At 41.7% G+C, this 15,339-nt stretch overlaps 1 protein-coding gene across 1 annotated transcript in view; it reads right to left on the bottom strand.

Annotated features, from left to right (window-relative positions):
• Window positions 1-15,339, bottom strand: part of LOC117518171 (E3 ubiquitin-protein ligase HERC2-like) — a 248,382-nt gene that overhangs the window by 23,318 nt on the left and 209,725 nt on the right. Inside the window, exons 81-85 of the mRNA XM_034179230.1 lie at window positions 11,610-11,751; window positions 11,279-11,473; window positions 10,945-11,057; window positions 6,799-6,989; window positions 6,608-6,713 (exon numbers count right to left, since the gene is read on the bottom strand). Of these exons, the coding sequence (XP_034035121.1) occupies window positions 6,608-6,713; window positions 6,799-6,989; window positions 10,945-11,057; window positions 11,279-11,473; window positions 11,610-11,751 (747 nt within the window). The remainder of the gene's footprint in view (window positions 1-6,607; window positions 6,714-6,798; window positions 6,990-10,944; window positions 11,058-11,278; window positions 11,474-11,609; window positions 11,752-15,339) is intronic.

Raw genomic sequence — 15,339 nt, 5'->3', positions numbered from 1 at the left:
CAATATATATATATATATATATATATATATATATATATATATATATACATACACACACACATATACAAACAGCTGGGTGCTCCTTGTCACTTGATTGGTATTTTGTATGTCACATGACATGGATTATTCGTCCCATTTGTGTTGCATTTACTGTGCAAATATGGTTCCATACATTCTGTACCATTGCATGCTGCGTCAGCTGCACGCACACAAACTAATGGGGGTGGAGTTTAGCTAAACATGGCAGTTTGTTTTACATGACGGACGACGACTTGAAGGCACTAACTGACGGTGCTAATTTTTCTAACAAAAAGCAAATACACTACACCGTAAACGTACCATTGCACACTGCATGAGCTGTGGGCCCACACACTAATGGGAGAGGAGTTTAGCTAAACATGGCAGAGTTTGTTTTACTGACGTACAATAATTTGAAGGACCTAACTGACCGTGTTAAATCTTCTAACACAAAAAAACAAATCCACTACGCCATAAGCCATCTGGAGGCATGAAGAACTGTTTGGGTGAAGTTAGTACACGGCATCACAGGCTACATTATCAGGATTGTTTTTTGCAAGTTGACTGAGAACAATTTTGGACTCCTACTTAAAGTTTGTGTGGACTGATGACGTCAAAGCAGCAGTGATGAACACCAAAATGTAAGTCCCTTTTCTGTTGTTTATAAAGTAATACAATATCAAATGACAAGGATCTGTTTTTGCTGTTATATAAAACAAATAATGAATGTTTTTTCATTCTTGCAATGGAAGCAATATTTCATGAGGTGAAAGATGGAATGTTCCATTCAATGAGGCTTCCATCTTTCACCTCATGAAATACTCGTTTCATTGCAAGAATGAAAAAAAAAAACATCCATTTGTATAATATTACATGGTAATACTAGGCCCAGATCATTTATCTGAACTTCCAAAGGCAGAGGACTATAAAAGAAGGAGAAGAAAAAAAAAGAAAAAAAAAGGACTATACATAGTTTAATTTTTCTTAAAACTCTCACTGTGACCCAACCTATCGCACAGTAAAAATACACAGAAAACAATATGCTCACTGAGAGCCAATCATACCAGAGTTGTGCCAGTTCAGTTTTGGAATTAGAAATTCACGGCCTGGCTCCGTCTTTAGAACAGGAATGTACTAAGAAGCACCTGACCGACACTGGCATCATGTACTTTGTGAGTATTATTCGAAGGGAAAATGTAAGTCGACAAAGAATTCCAATGACTTTTAAGCCAAATCAAGCTTTCGTGAACTCAGTGGTCTCACACACATGAATGACTTTTACTACAGGTATGTGCAGTGGGGGAGAAAAAAAAAAAAAAAAAGAGGGTTCTTAAAGGGACATGCCTTCATAGCACAAAACAATAAAAACCAAACAAACAAACAAACACTTCCAGACAGTAATGTTTTTGTTGTGGAACATAACAGGGCTGCTGTGCTTCACAAATTATGGCTCGTCTTTTAAAGGTCTGATTTATTTAGGTTTTAGTAAATTAAGGAGTGGCTACACCTTCTTGTGCTCAAGTGCATCTGACAGCAATACTTCAGTTAATCCCACAGTTAAGAGGTAAAACAGAAACCCAGTGTCAGGGTTCACAGGCGAGAGAGACAGAGAGAGAACAAGCACGTAAGTGAGCCTGCGACCTGGTTTAGAAAATGTAATACCACACGTTCAACCCTTTCTAAGCTCATTACATTTCTACAGTCATCTTAATCCAGACTACAGTGTTTCATTTGTAGAGCACTGATCCAAAAAAAGTAATAAAACAAAAATAAAAATCCAGGAAACTGATATTAAAAAATTAATACAAAAAGTAGACAAATGAATTCATATTTGTTTCTGCAGAATGTCAGATCCAGATGTGCTTGTCCAGCCTGAAGAACACAAGAGCAACAAAAAAATATGGCCCCGCTCATATGTTACGTTGGTTGAGGTGATAATAAAATATGGAATTTATTTCTATAGTGAAAGACTGGTGTTTTAAATGTAGTATATGGTATCTTTGTACAGAGAAAGATTGCAGTTTTAAAATTGTGTACTGACCCCATTTTCGAAAGGAACCTTCCTCCAGCCTCCCCCAAAGCACCACCATGAAATTGCTTTAATCAGAAGAGGTTTTCTTTAGTTATTGTGTCTAAACAAAAAGTTTACAAATGGATGTCTGGACAGACACCCGCGCAGACGGCTGGGCTGAAAACACAGTGCCATACAGGGGCATAAAAACAAAGACAATCACTGCGGCCTAAAGAACAGAAAAAGATCACAAAGGAGGTTTAGATTTTTCCTTTTCAGTTTATTAACAGAAATGTTGGTTAGTGTGCTTGGTTTCAGGGCGGAAGGTTCCCGGTTCAAACCCCACCCTTGCCACAGTTCTCCATGTAATATAGAGATGCATCAGGAAGAGCATCCGGTGTAAAACGTGCCAAATCAACATGCAGATCCACCTTAGATCTGCTGTGGTGACTCAGTGAAAACAAGGGAGCAGCTGAAGGGACTTACTTTTAATATGCAGGAATGAGAGCCTTGGTGAATACATGGCACAATCATATATACAATCTGTAAGGAGACAGTGCACGTGGAGGAGCAAGGACAGCAACCTTAAAACCATCCTTCAGGGAGCTCTGACCCACACTTCAAGTTAAAAAATTTTATGTAAAGAAATGTGTTTACCAAGAAACGTAACTAATACTACTGTTTTGTCACACGTCGGTTTGTATGTACAAACTAGGAACAGGAAATCTACACAAACCGGGCGGGGGGAAATCTACCACAGTGTTTGGCTGGAGCCTTTCTTTCTGTAAATGTACTATACATTTTTCCCCATGATATACAAGAATCACAATCACCTTTTGAAGAAACTAAGTAAGAGCGAACCTTTGTTCCTCTCTGTAGCTTATAATGCTTTTAAAAGCTCATTGCACATTTTCCCCCCATAGATGTTTGTGTCTTCATAGAACGTCTGTATGAATGTGCATATCACTTCCTGTGGTGGCTTGCATCACCTCAACTCTTCGGGGATCAGTGCTTCTGCAAAGGTCAGACAGACTTCAGTGTCCTGTCAGGTAGTCCTGGGTGGAGTCTGAAGCGAAGGAGGTCAGCGTCTCATTTGTCAGAGTCTTCGCTGCTGTCATCAGCGGCGGGCTCCCGGACAGAGCGATGCGGGCGTATCATCAGTGTCAATAGACTTGCAGAAGTGAATGGCGTACTTGAGTTTCTCCTCCAGCACCTGCTTACAGGAGTACCTGGCAGCTTCAGCAGGAAGAGAAACATGTGTAGGACTCCGGGAGGAAGTGGTCAGGGGGGTTGTACTTATCTAGCACCTGCACACAACATGCAAAACAGTTATGATGGCATTAAGTCCCTTATCACATTTATTATAGGGTTTGTAAAAATATGAACCCCCCGACATATGTGAGGATTCATAGGAAGGCTGCAAGTATTTTTATTATTGAGTACTACATTAGTAAGCAGTGAGCAATTTCAATAAACAACAATTATTTCAGCTTGTCACTTTTTAACTTGGGGCCACACAGCAGATCAGAGATGATCTGCATGTTGATTTGGCACAAGTTTTACGCCAGGTGTCTGTCCTGACGCAACTCCACATTACGGTCAATTCCACAGAGTGCCATTCCTTCCCATTTAATCCCAAAGAGCAAATCAGGGCACATTTTGAAGCATCATAGTAACTTCTTGATCCATCTTTGTCATCATCGGCACCAGTTTCCAAATCTGGGTCAAATTTTCAAATGTACATAAGTATTGACACCCTTTGATCAATACTCTGTTGATGCACCTTTGGCAGCAGTTACAGCCTCAAGTCTTCTTGAATGATGATGCCACAAACGTGGTGCACCTATCTTTGGGCAGTTTTGCCCATTCCTCTTTGTAGCCACCTCTCAAGCTCCATCAGAATCGGTGCACAGGCAGTTTTCAGATCTCTCCAGAGATGTTTAATCAGATTCAGGTCTGGACTCTGGCTGCGCCACTCAAGGACATTCACAGAGTTGTCTAAAGCCACTCCTTTGATATCTTGGCTGTGTGTTTAGGGTCACTGTTCCTGCTGATAGATGAACTGTCGCCCCAGTCTGAGGTCAAGAGCGCTCTGGAGCAGGTTTCATCAAGGATGTCTCTGTACATTGCTGCATTCATCTTTCCCTCAATCCTGACTAGTCTCCCCAGTTCCTGCTGCTGAAAAACATCCCTACAACATGAGCTGCCACCACCATGCTTCACTGTAGGGACGGTGCCTGATTTTCCTCCAAACGACGCCTGGCATTCACACCAAAGTGTTCATCTTAGTCTCATCAGACCAGAGAATTTTGTTCTCATGGTCTGAGAGTTCTTCAGGTGTCTTTTGGCAAACTCCAGGCCGGCTGCCATGTGCCTTTTAGTAAGGAGTGGCTTCCATCTGGCCATCCATCATACAGGCCTGATTGGTGGATTGCTGCAGAGATGGTTGTTAAATTTTCAAGAATCTAAAAAACAAACCTTTTCACATTGTCATTATGGGGTATTGTGCGTAGAATTTTGAGAAAAAAATTAATTTAATCCATTTTGGATTAAAACTAACAACAAAATGTGCAAAAAGTGAAGCGCTGTGAATACTTTCCAGATTCATCCTACACTTCTGATGACTGAGTCCAGGAGGTCGTTAAAAGTCTGAATCATGGTCCTGATTCAAGAAAATCTCAAACGCAGACACTCTGATTCCTCATTCAGTTTCTCAAGTGCTGCAATCAGAGTATCCATTGACTCTGCAAAGATCACAGCATCATCTGCAGAGTCAAGGTCAGTTAACCTTTCCTTGCCAACAAAAGCACCCCAAGTCACTGCTTTTTTACAACCCCACCCCAACACCCAGTCCATGCAAGCACGTAACAGTGTAGGAGCGAGAACACCACCCCCCCCCCCGACAAACACCAGTTTTCACTGGGAAAAACTCAGAATCTTTACCTCCACTCAGCACAGCACTCGCAGTACCTGTATATAGGCTGGCTATCATGTCCAGTAGCTTATTGGGTATCCTACGAATTCTCAGGATGTCCCAGAGATTAGACTGATCAACTGAATCAAACATTTTGCGAAATGACAAAAGCCACAAAGAAGCACTGCCAATGCTCAGGCTCACATTCTATGAGTATCTGCAGGGCTAAAATGGGGTCAACAGTTGACTTCTTGGGTGTGAAGTCAAATTATTCTGGTCACTGAGCAACAAGTAGCTGAACCTAAATCCTATTAAGAATGACCTTTGCAAGCATCTTCCCTGGCACAGAGAGCAGTGTGATACCCCTACAGTTGTTACAATCCATGCGATCACCCTTCGCTTTCTAGACTGGGAACACAAGACCTTTTTTCTAATCTGTAGGATTATCAGTCTCCCAGAGTGAAAGAAAAATTTTTGCAATGCCAAGAGAACAGCATGTCCACCTGCCCGGAGGACCTCAGCTCCAATGTACACGAATCCCAGGAGCTTTCAGTTGTTTCACAGCCTTTGTGATCTCACATGTCTATCATCCCAGCAGGAGGATCGACTTTATACAGCTGCTCAAAGTAGGCAGCCCAATGTGACAGTGCAGTAGAGGCATCTGTCAGGAACCATCCTCTGCCAGAGCTGCACTGGGACAGGGTGCAGGTCTAGAGGAACAAAGTCCTTTGATTCCTCAGTAAGCAGGTTGAGGGTCACCAGACCACAAATGGTGTGTCATATGATTACAGATTCCTCGAACAAATGCTTCCTTGTCCATTCTCTGGGCCATCACAGCCCACTTTCTCAACTCCCTGTACATCCTAACATTTCCATCAAGCCGTGCACTATGACTCCTCTGGATGATATTTAGAGTGTCTTCAGAAATGAAACAACTCCTCCTATGGACAATGGTGGTTCCAGTACAATCCTCAGCAACTTTCAGAGTCTGGTTGCAGAAGAACTCCTACAGCCTATTCGGATCACCAGCTGTGTGCATGTCTGCAAGTCATCCAGCCAGACTGTGTGCAAATCTGGCTGTGGTAGACAGATTGCTATTTTAGAGATGTGGGAGTGAACCAGTTGTCTGCCTGGGTGGTTTCCATCCAGGAACCCGGGGCAGGAGGGGTTCTGTGGTGTTGCAGATGCAGCAAGTGCAACACCAGTGCATGCTCTCAGACATGACATGAGTACAATGATTAACTCCAAAATGACAACAAGCGGCGCATGAAAACAGTCACTGTCAAAACAAGCTACCAGCTCCACTCATTTCATGACACTGTGCAGCTCAGTAGTGTGACTGTGGCATTATACTTCTTACCTGCACAACAAAATCCCGCCCACGGAAATCAGCAATGGTGCGGGGCAGACGCGTGCGCCCCCAGACGAACCGAAGGAAGAGGGACCTCTCTGTATTGGAGAAGGACTCCATCACCTCCCAGAACCACTGGATGTGGAGCTGTTGGCTCCACTCCTTTGTAGGTAGCCACTGACTTCAAGAGGTGGAGAGGAATGTCCGGACTCCCACACACCTGAGAAGAGAGAAAACGCTTAGTGCAGCTCAGTGGTAAAGAAGGGCAGATGAAAACAGGACAGTCTGCCAGGCTAAAAACACGCTTACTCACCATTGTTTCTAGTTCATAACCAGTGAAAAGTGACAGCAAGGGAACAGGAACCACTCGAGCCATTCCCTCCCTCACTGCAGACACCTGCTCGTCAAACTCATGGAGCCTGCAGAGTGAAAAAGTGTGCAAGTGACTGCTTGTTGTTGCACAGAGCAGTGAATTTACACAAAGAGCAAGCACTTGTGTCTTACCTGTAATTTATTGCTAGGCGAACATATTCTGTGCGGTTCTCCAGAGTAATGTGGCAGTACTTGGAGCTGAGCTGGATGTCCTGACCGCTGGCGTTCGGCACTGTGAATGGCAATGTCATGGCCTCAAACTCCTCAGCTGTGGCCTCATTGTCCCGGATGTACATCAGGCCAGGAATAAAATCCTTATCAACCTGCAAGGAGCAACGACAAAATGTGCCAACACCTGAATTTGTGTCTCTATGAGTCATTAGTGAAAGCATACAGTAAAATGACCAGGACATTTGCAGAAATAAAGAAGCCTTTAACTGCAACAGGTTTATCCTAAAAAGACCAACATCCACAACTGGGCAGCTATGATAGCTACAACTCCAGTTCTCAAGTCCTCATGTTTTTCACAATACTGTGATTTAGGAACATTTAATATGCCCAAAACATCTGAAAAATTATGAAAACTGCTAAATGATCACTGGTATTGATCTTGTGGTTATGCATTTATTTATTCATTGAAAAACAGTCAAAATAACTTGATGGTCTTTCATAAAAATAGCACAAAAAAAGGCAACATTGTATTTGTGCTAGAATACTGTATTTTTCAAACTATAAGTTGTGCTTTTTTTTTTTACTTGTTCGGCTGGTCCTGTGACTTTTAAGTCAAAGCAACTCGTGAAAATATACTGCATTACCACCTACAGTTACAAGATGGCACAGTCTACACTCATGACAAGCCGCAGTCCCTTGTATTTCAGACCCTGCCCTGTCATGCGAACGCCTGCCGTTCTCCTTTCCTGGAACCATTTTATCAGCTCCTCTTCAATGTCTCAATAAAGCACTTTCCTCCCCTCACCAGGCAGCTGTTTTGCTATTTTAGCCAGGGTTGCAAGCTTATCCTGGTGCTTCCCCTTCTCTTCTGCTTCTTTCAAGACTTTTAGCTTGAACGCTGATGAGTAGCAACATTTGCATGGAGCCACTTTATGTTAACTGTGTATCAACTACAGTATGTAGAAAACCAACATTTGCTTCGAGCCTGTGCTGCTTCTCTTGACTGCAGTACGTATGTGCGTACGTACCATAAGGTTGTACTGTGTACAGCATGCATGCATCAACGCGCATGCATTCACAAAAATTGCAGGCCCCTGGGGCGTAAATAATGGAGTAAATATGGTAGGTGAAAAAACCTTCATGACACTTGACTATGTGGGACAGGTAGGAACACAACAAGGATGGCTAGACTGAGGTAAGGCACATTTTTCAATAGAATGCAGTAGATCTCAATATGCTCTACCAAACTGTGAGCTGAACATTTAAGGGGTTAAATTAAAAAGTGTATTTACATTTAGTGAGGTTAACATGTACATGTGTCGCTCCGTTGTAATGCTTTGGTCTGTTCAGTGGGGGACAAGAAGCTGTTTACTCTTGTGTTCTTTTGCAATAAGCATGGTAAGAATTAGTGAATGCGTTGTTTCAATGATTGATTTGGTATTGACGGCACTGATTTACTAATTGCAGTCTGTTTTCCACTGCAACCACCTGTCAATGTGAATAATGGACCCTCGTGTGGTTGCTTAGCTGCAACATGTCTTTGCATGTTTTGACAAGTCTGTGTTGTGCTTTTGTTTTATGTGTTAATATGACAAAGGCAGATGGGCACCACACCGAGTCTGGACCTGCTTGATCTTTTTTTTCCCCATCACCAAAAACCTGCCAAGGGAAATTTTCCTGACTGCTGTGGCCACTGTACTTGTCATGGGGTGGGAAAGGTGGAATCCTTGCTTGAGTGTGTTTCTTTGCCATAACTGTTGTGGTTTGGTGCTGTATAAATAAACTGAACTGAAGCTGAATTAGGAAGCCTAAATATTTTTACAGAATACTGATGTTCGTTTGAAATTTTAAAAAATATGTAAACTGAAGTGCAAACTGAAAACAGCAGAGTTTGATTCCTAGTGTGTTCATGAACATGACACAATTATAATACAACTAATATTACTGACCAAATTTTAATGACCATCACTATTTGAGTCTGCAGGCAGTCTGCTCTGTGTAAGCCTGATCTTGTCAGATCTCAGAAGCTAAGCAGTGTGGGGCCTGGTTAGTACTTGGAGTACTGGAGTTACATCAGGAAGGGCATCTGGCATAAAACGTGCCAAATATCATGCGGATCTGACTGTATTCACTGTGGCAAACCCCAACAAATGGGAACAGTAGACCTCTTCAAATTAGACCTAATTATCAAATTTATGCAAACTGATATTATTCCCATTCTCCAAGGTCTAACTTAACTAAATATACCAGGACCTTGGCTATGCCTGCCTCAAGAGCCATGCAGTTTTTTCAAAAATGCTGCAAAATTCGGGATATTATGTCCTTGTTTTCTTTGTAGCTTCCCAGAGGTTAATGCTATAGCATTGAAAGTGGTACCAAATGAAAGCTAATAAAATTGTCTTGAATGTGGTGTCAAACACATGAACACCTGTGTAAATTTTAACTCATTTGAATGCACAAACACATATTTTTGATGCTTGGAAAGGATGACATCATATGATACATAACTTTATCTCAAAAATGTTACTCTATAGTCTATACAGCTTTACTAAAGCTGTATGCTGCGTCAAGATCAGTGAACGTCACATGACAAGTTTGACAAATAAGCCAAATTATCACCAAGTAAACAAAATCATAAATTTCACTGGAAGTAATGAGTAAAAAATTCAGTTACAATGAGCCAAATGAAACTGAATATATTAGCACTGCTATTAAAACAAAACATGCATTTTAATATTTTGCATTAATCTCCAGGAAACAATTATACACTGAACAAAAATATAAATCCACACTTTGTTTTGCTCTCATTTTTCATGAGCTCTATAGTCTATAGTTCTATAGTCTATACAGCTTTAGTAAAGCTGTATAGACTATAGAGTAACATTTTTGAGATAAAGTTATGTATCATATGATGTCATCCTTTCCAAGCATCAAAAATATGTATTTTTGTGCATTAAAATTTGTTAAAATTTACACAGGTGTTCATGTGTTTGACACCATATGCAAGACAATTTTATTAGCTTTCATTTGGTACCTCTTTCAATGCTATAGCATTAACCTCTGGGAAGCTACAAAGAAAACAAGGACATAATATCCAGAATTTTGCAGAGTTTTTGAAAAAACTACATGACTCTTGAGGCAGGCATAGCCAAGGTCCAAGATCAAAGTAACTGGTATATTTAGTTAATTTAGACCTTGGAGAATGGGAATAATATCAGTTTGCATGAGTTTGATGAAAAAGGTCTAATTTGAAGAGGTCTAGGGAACAGCCAAAAGGACAACCATTATTATTTGAGTGCTGGTTTATTTGATTTGATGTACAGTACCAGTTTTTTTTAATCTGGTATTCATTACTGTGTTCTTTGTGTGAGTGAGTGAGTGAGTGAGTCAGTGACTGAGTGAGTGAGTGAGTGAACTTGCTCTTTTCCTCGAGCCTACAACACTGTTCCAGTGAGCTCTGCAGGAATTTGCCCTTTCTTGAGTCTTGTGCTCATTTCATGTGCCAGCTAACCTTTATAATATCCAAATAGAAAAACCACAAAACAAGAGCAGCTTTGTGGGGGGAAAAATTTTTCCTCATCAGTACTATCCCAAAGATGTTATAGGAGCTCATGATCACAATGTGAGGGCAGCAGTGGACTCATGCCAACTTCATACAAATAATAGTGAAGGAAGTGGACCACAACTTATTTGATTAAATGCTTTAAGAACTGCTCAGTTTGAGTCGTTTCTGCAGATAATTCAGCAAATCAGAATACAATGAAAAATTACTCAACATCAGAGACAAAAAAAATTATTTTAGTTTTAGCTTGAGGGGAAAGTTCATTTACACTCATTCACTCATCTCATCTCAGGACACAGGTGGGAATCGATCCCACAACCTTCTTGCTGTGAGGCAACAATGCTGCCGTGTTAATTTACATCACAACAAAGTTAAGTGAGGCTTCATGGAACACTGAAGGAGTACTGTGTGGTTACACTGTGATACAATCAATCAACCATGTTATCTCAAATAAACAGCTGTTAAATATTGATGTGTTTTCACACTATTAGTCACGTTTCGGAGAGAAGTGCAGACACTGAGAGCTGCACTGTGCGAACACACACCTCACTGAGGTCAGCGATGGTGAGGTTCATGCCTGCCAGCTGCTTCCACACTGGCTCTGCCAGGTTCAGACTAAGAGGGCTTCCAGTGCGGATGGCGATGCCCAGAAGGACTCCTGCAGACACAGCGAGACAGAAAGGGCATTAACCCAAAATCAAACGTGATCAAAATCTGTCGGAGTTGTGCAAAATATATGCAGCAATATGACATATCAGCATTGAACTGGGCAGATGTTTTTTGTGGTTAGTAGGAATACAGAACACAGTTTTCACAGTTTTTGTTTGTCAGGGATTAAACTCCAAAACAGAAGTGACTGACAGCTTAACTGGATTATACCTAAGAAACGGAACATGCTCATGTGAAGAGGGGACTTGGCTGCAGGGTTGAGCAGGAAACAGTCTCTGTTTGCGCCGGACTCGTCTCTGCCATTCGGGGTGACAATGAGCAGCGGCGTCAGAGCGTTCTGCAGCTCCTCACACATTTCAGCGATGGACTCGCTGTAGCCACCGCCACAGTCATCCACAGACTCCCCTGAGAAAAAAATAGTGTACTTAAAATGACTCAGGGTGAGGACTTGCATGCAGACCATCAGATCCTCACAGTAACCCTGAAACCAGGAGACCTGAGAATGAGAGGCCGTCTCAGGGTAGCACAAGGACTCACTTACCTACAAATTTCACCTTCCAGACACGATGAGGGAGCAGCAGGCTGTCAGGACTGAAGGAACTCATTTTGGCACACATCTGACCAAACACAGACTTGGTTCCATCAGGACCTGCCAGGCCCCCTTTGCTGCGGGAACGCTTTACCTGATTGAGGAAAAAAATGTTAATTTGAGGAGTGAGAAAGCAAGAGAGACTAGGCTCTACATTCACTTTTACAAAGACCTAAAATATGCATTTCCACACTTAACACTACATCATCAATTTTAAATATAAGTCCTAACACTTAATGTGGACATGCGTTTTATGCTTGACTGAAACTTTGGGAGGAACTGCTGAATAAAGCCATAATGCATGAAGAAGGAACTCCAGTAATTTTTTTCAAATCTTCAGAGATGTTTGCTTTTGTTTCTCTGTCCCTTTCTGTCACACAGATTCAATCTCAACAACAAAGAAAAATATTTCTTTGGGACATACACTAGAGGCCTTTTACAGACTCACTTTCTAACAGAGGTTGATGTGCTGCTGAAAATAAAGCCAGCTTTTACATTTTATGTTTAGAAGAGCACAAAAAGAAAATTTCATCTGTAATACCCACACTGTTGCTGCAACCCTTAAATTGTTATTCATGTCGGAATAATTTGCAGCTGAACTGAAAACTAACACAGGCACTACTGATCATTTGAGAGCACGAGACTAACATTTCAGAAATACTGTAGTCTCTGTCCGCACTCCCCTCTATCTTTTCAAAGACCTCAGCTCAACTGAGTGAGGCATTGTGTCACAATCTTTGTCTCAGATCGCAGATCTTAGAGCTGTGTTTGATACGGTGGATCACCATATTCTACTCGATAGGCTGGAGAATCATTTTAAGATTACTGGGAATGCCTTTGGCATGGTTGACATCATACCTGAACAGATGTTTTCACTGTGTTTTGTACAATAACACTACCTCTAACCTTGGTGACATGCAATTTGGGGTTCCACAGGGGTGTCCGTCTTAGGCTCCCTGCTTTTTTCCTTTTATATAGCACCCCTTGGGTACATACTTCGGCGTTTTGGGATTACCTTTCATTGCTATGCTGATGATACTCAGTTATACATGCCGATAAATGCTAGTAATCTCAGCCACATAAAATCCTTAGAAGAGTTCCTTGCATCAGTGAAAAACTGGATGTCTCGCAATTTCCTACTTTTAAACTCTGATAAGACTGAAATGATGGTTCTTGGTCTAGTGAGACATAGGCATCAATTTGACCAACTAATGCTTAGCTTAGGCTCGTGTGTCATACATCACATGACAAAGTGAGGAACCTTGGGGTAATTTTTGATCCTATGTTGTCCTTTGACCTCCACATTAGAGATATTGCACGGAGTGCTTTCTTCCACCTGTGAAATATAGCAAAGATTCATCCCATCCTGTCTATGGCTGATGCTGAGACCTGATTCATGCATTTGTTTCTTCTAGATTGGACTACTGCAATGTTCTATGTTTAGTGCAGCATTAGGGGTCTCCAATTGGTTAAAAATGCTGCTGCCAGAGTTTTGACAGGAAGCAGAAAATGTGACGACATTACACCCATTTTGGCGTCTCTTCACTGGATTCCTGTCCCTGTGAGATCAGATTTTAAGGTTCTGATATCAACCTATAAAATTATTCACGGACTAGCACCTCCCTACTTAGCTGACCTAATGAAACCTGATGTACCGGCCCGGGCTTTGCGTTCTCAGGGTGCAGGACAACTTTGTGTCCCAAGGGTGAATAAAAAGTCTGCGGGTCATAGAGCCACAGAGCTTTCTCTTATCCTGCCCCTGTTCTGTGGAATAATCTCCCTGCGTCATTAAAACAGTCAGATTCTACAGACTATATGGCTAGCATACTGGCATAGTATAGTATACTCTTTTAAATTAATTTTATTAGTAAACAGAGCAGGTCGCAGCGTCAACTTTATCTAAAGTCTGGGTCTTTTAGTGAAGCTTACGGCTCGCGATCGGCGATCACCTTAGTATTTCTTTTAATTTAATTAGCTTATAATGAGCAAGGCGCCTTACATGAAAAAATTCAACATACAATTTAAAAAAAAAAAAAAAAAAAAAAAATTAAAATACATAATTAAAAACAGAAGTAAAAGAATAAAACAGATAAAAAAATAAAAACTATTCATAAGAAAGAGAATAAAAATGGGTTTTCAGTCTTGACTTAAAAATGTCCACAGACTCTGACTGCCTCACAGTCGCAGAAAGACTGTTCCACAGGGTGGGTGCACGATGAGAAAAGGCTCTTTGACCTGCTGACTTTTTTCTTCTGTTTTTCTTGTTGCATAATGCTGACAAATTATACCTTATTTGTTGTCTTTCTGCTGCCTGATTCTGTTTCTTTTATTTTCTCTCTGTTTGAGGTGTGGCTCCATCCAGAAGTGGGAGTTTTCTTCTGCAAGTCTCCCATCCTGTACACCAACATGGACTCCCAAAACTTCCTGTTTATTTGTATGGTCAACTGTGTTGGTAGCATGGTCCAAGCAGAGGGTCACCCCTTTGAGTCTGGTCTGCTTGAGGTTTCTTCCTCAAATCATCAGAGGGAGTTTTTCCTTACCACTGTCGCCTGTGTGCTTGCTCTAGGGGTTGGTAAGATTAGACCTTACTTGTGTGAAGCGCTTTGAGGCAGCTTTGTTGTGATTTGGCGCTATACAAATGAAATAAATTTAATTAAATTGAAATTGAACTTTTATTTAACCATGTTCGTCCCACTGAGATCCAGATCTCTTTTAAAAGGGAGACCTGGACAATTATGAAGTTTCTAATCCACCTAACCTGCATGTCTTTAGATGTGGGAGGAAGCCAGAGCACCCAGAGGAAACCCACACAAACACAGAGAGAACATGCAAACTCCACAAAGAAAGTCCACAGGTGGGAATCGATCCCATGACCTTCTTGCTGTGAGGCAACAGTAACCACTAAGCCACTGTGCTGAGCAGCAGAGTAGATTGGACTGTAGAGTGGAAGAGAAGGTGACAGGCAGCACTGTGTTCTCTGACAGCTTTAAAACCAGTCTTGACTAACAGGATACCCATTATTATAAAATCACCCTTTGAAATTATCACCTTTTTTGTCTGCCTTGTATCCAGGTGATGAACAATTGCTTCCTGCTCCCTAGCAGTCAGGTCTTACTGTTAAGTCCTGAGGCAGAAGGAGTGAGTGCACAAGAGAGAGATGTCTGTCTGCCTGTGTTTAATAATTTCCTGTTGAGAGGAAACACTAAGTGCATGACTGAACTCCTGAACATGACAGCTCTGTGCTCCATGGATACAACCAGAGCTATAGCGAGTGTGAGAGTTTCTGCTTGATGCCACAAGCATCCCGTAGCGCAGAGATAAATAGCTGGTGGATGGAGTGTGCTTCTCGCACCCCGTTTTTACCGCGTTTCACCACAGGACTTGGCTGTGTAGTGTATATTGAATGTGCTTCACTTACGGCTATGGACACTCAATGTCAGCCATGATGGGGCGTGTGTGCAGTAGCTGTTTGGCACCTCTGAGCCCGAAGGATAGCCATAATTTATGCCCATCATGTCTTGGGGCTGGACACTTCAAATAAGCCCTCATAGAAGATGGTTGCTTCAATTGTGTTTCCATGCCACTGGCTGAGAGATCGGCCAGACCGGCCAGGTTTGAAGTGGAGATGCCCTCTGCAACACTGGCCTCCAAATCACGTTAGCACCCAAATGCTGAGGCCCTT

This window comes from Thalassophryne amazonica, chromosome 10 (assembly GCF_902500255.1).
Source record: "Thalassophryne amazonica chromosome 10, fThaAma1.1, whole genome shotgun sequence".
In the NCBI taxonomy this organism is placed as follows: domain Eukaryota; kingdom Metazoa; phylum Chordata; class Actinopteri; order Batrachoidiformes; family Batrachoididae; genus Thalassophryne; species Thalassophryne amazonica.
This window is presented reverse-complemented; position numbering and strand designations above follow the sequence as displayed.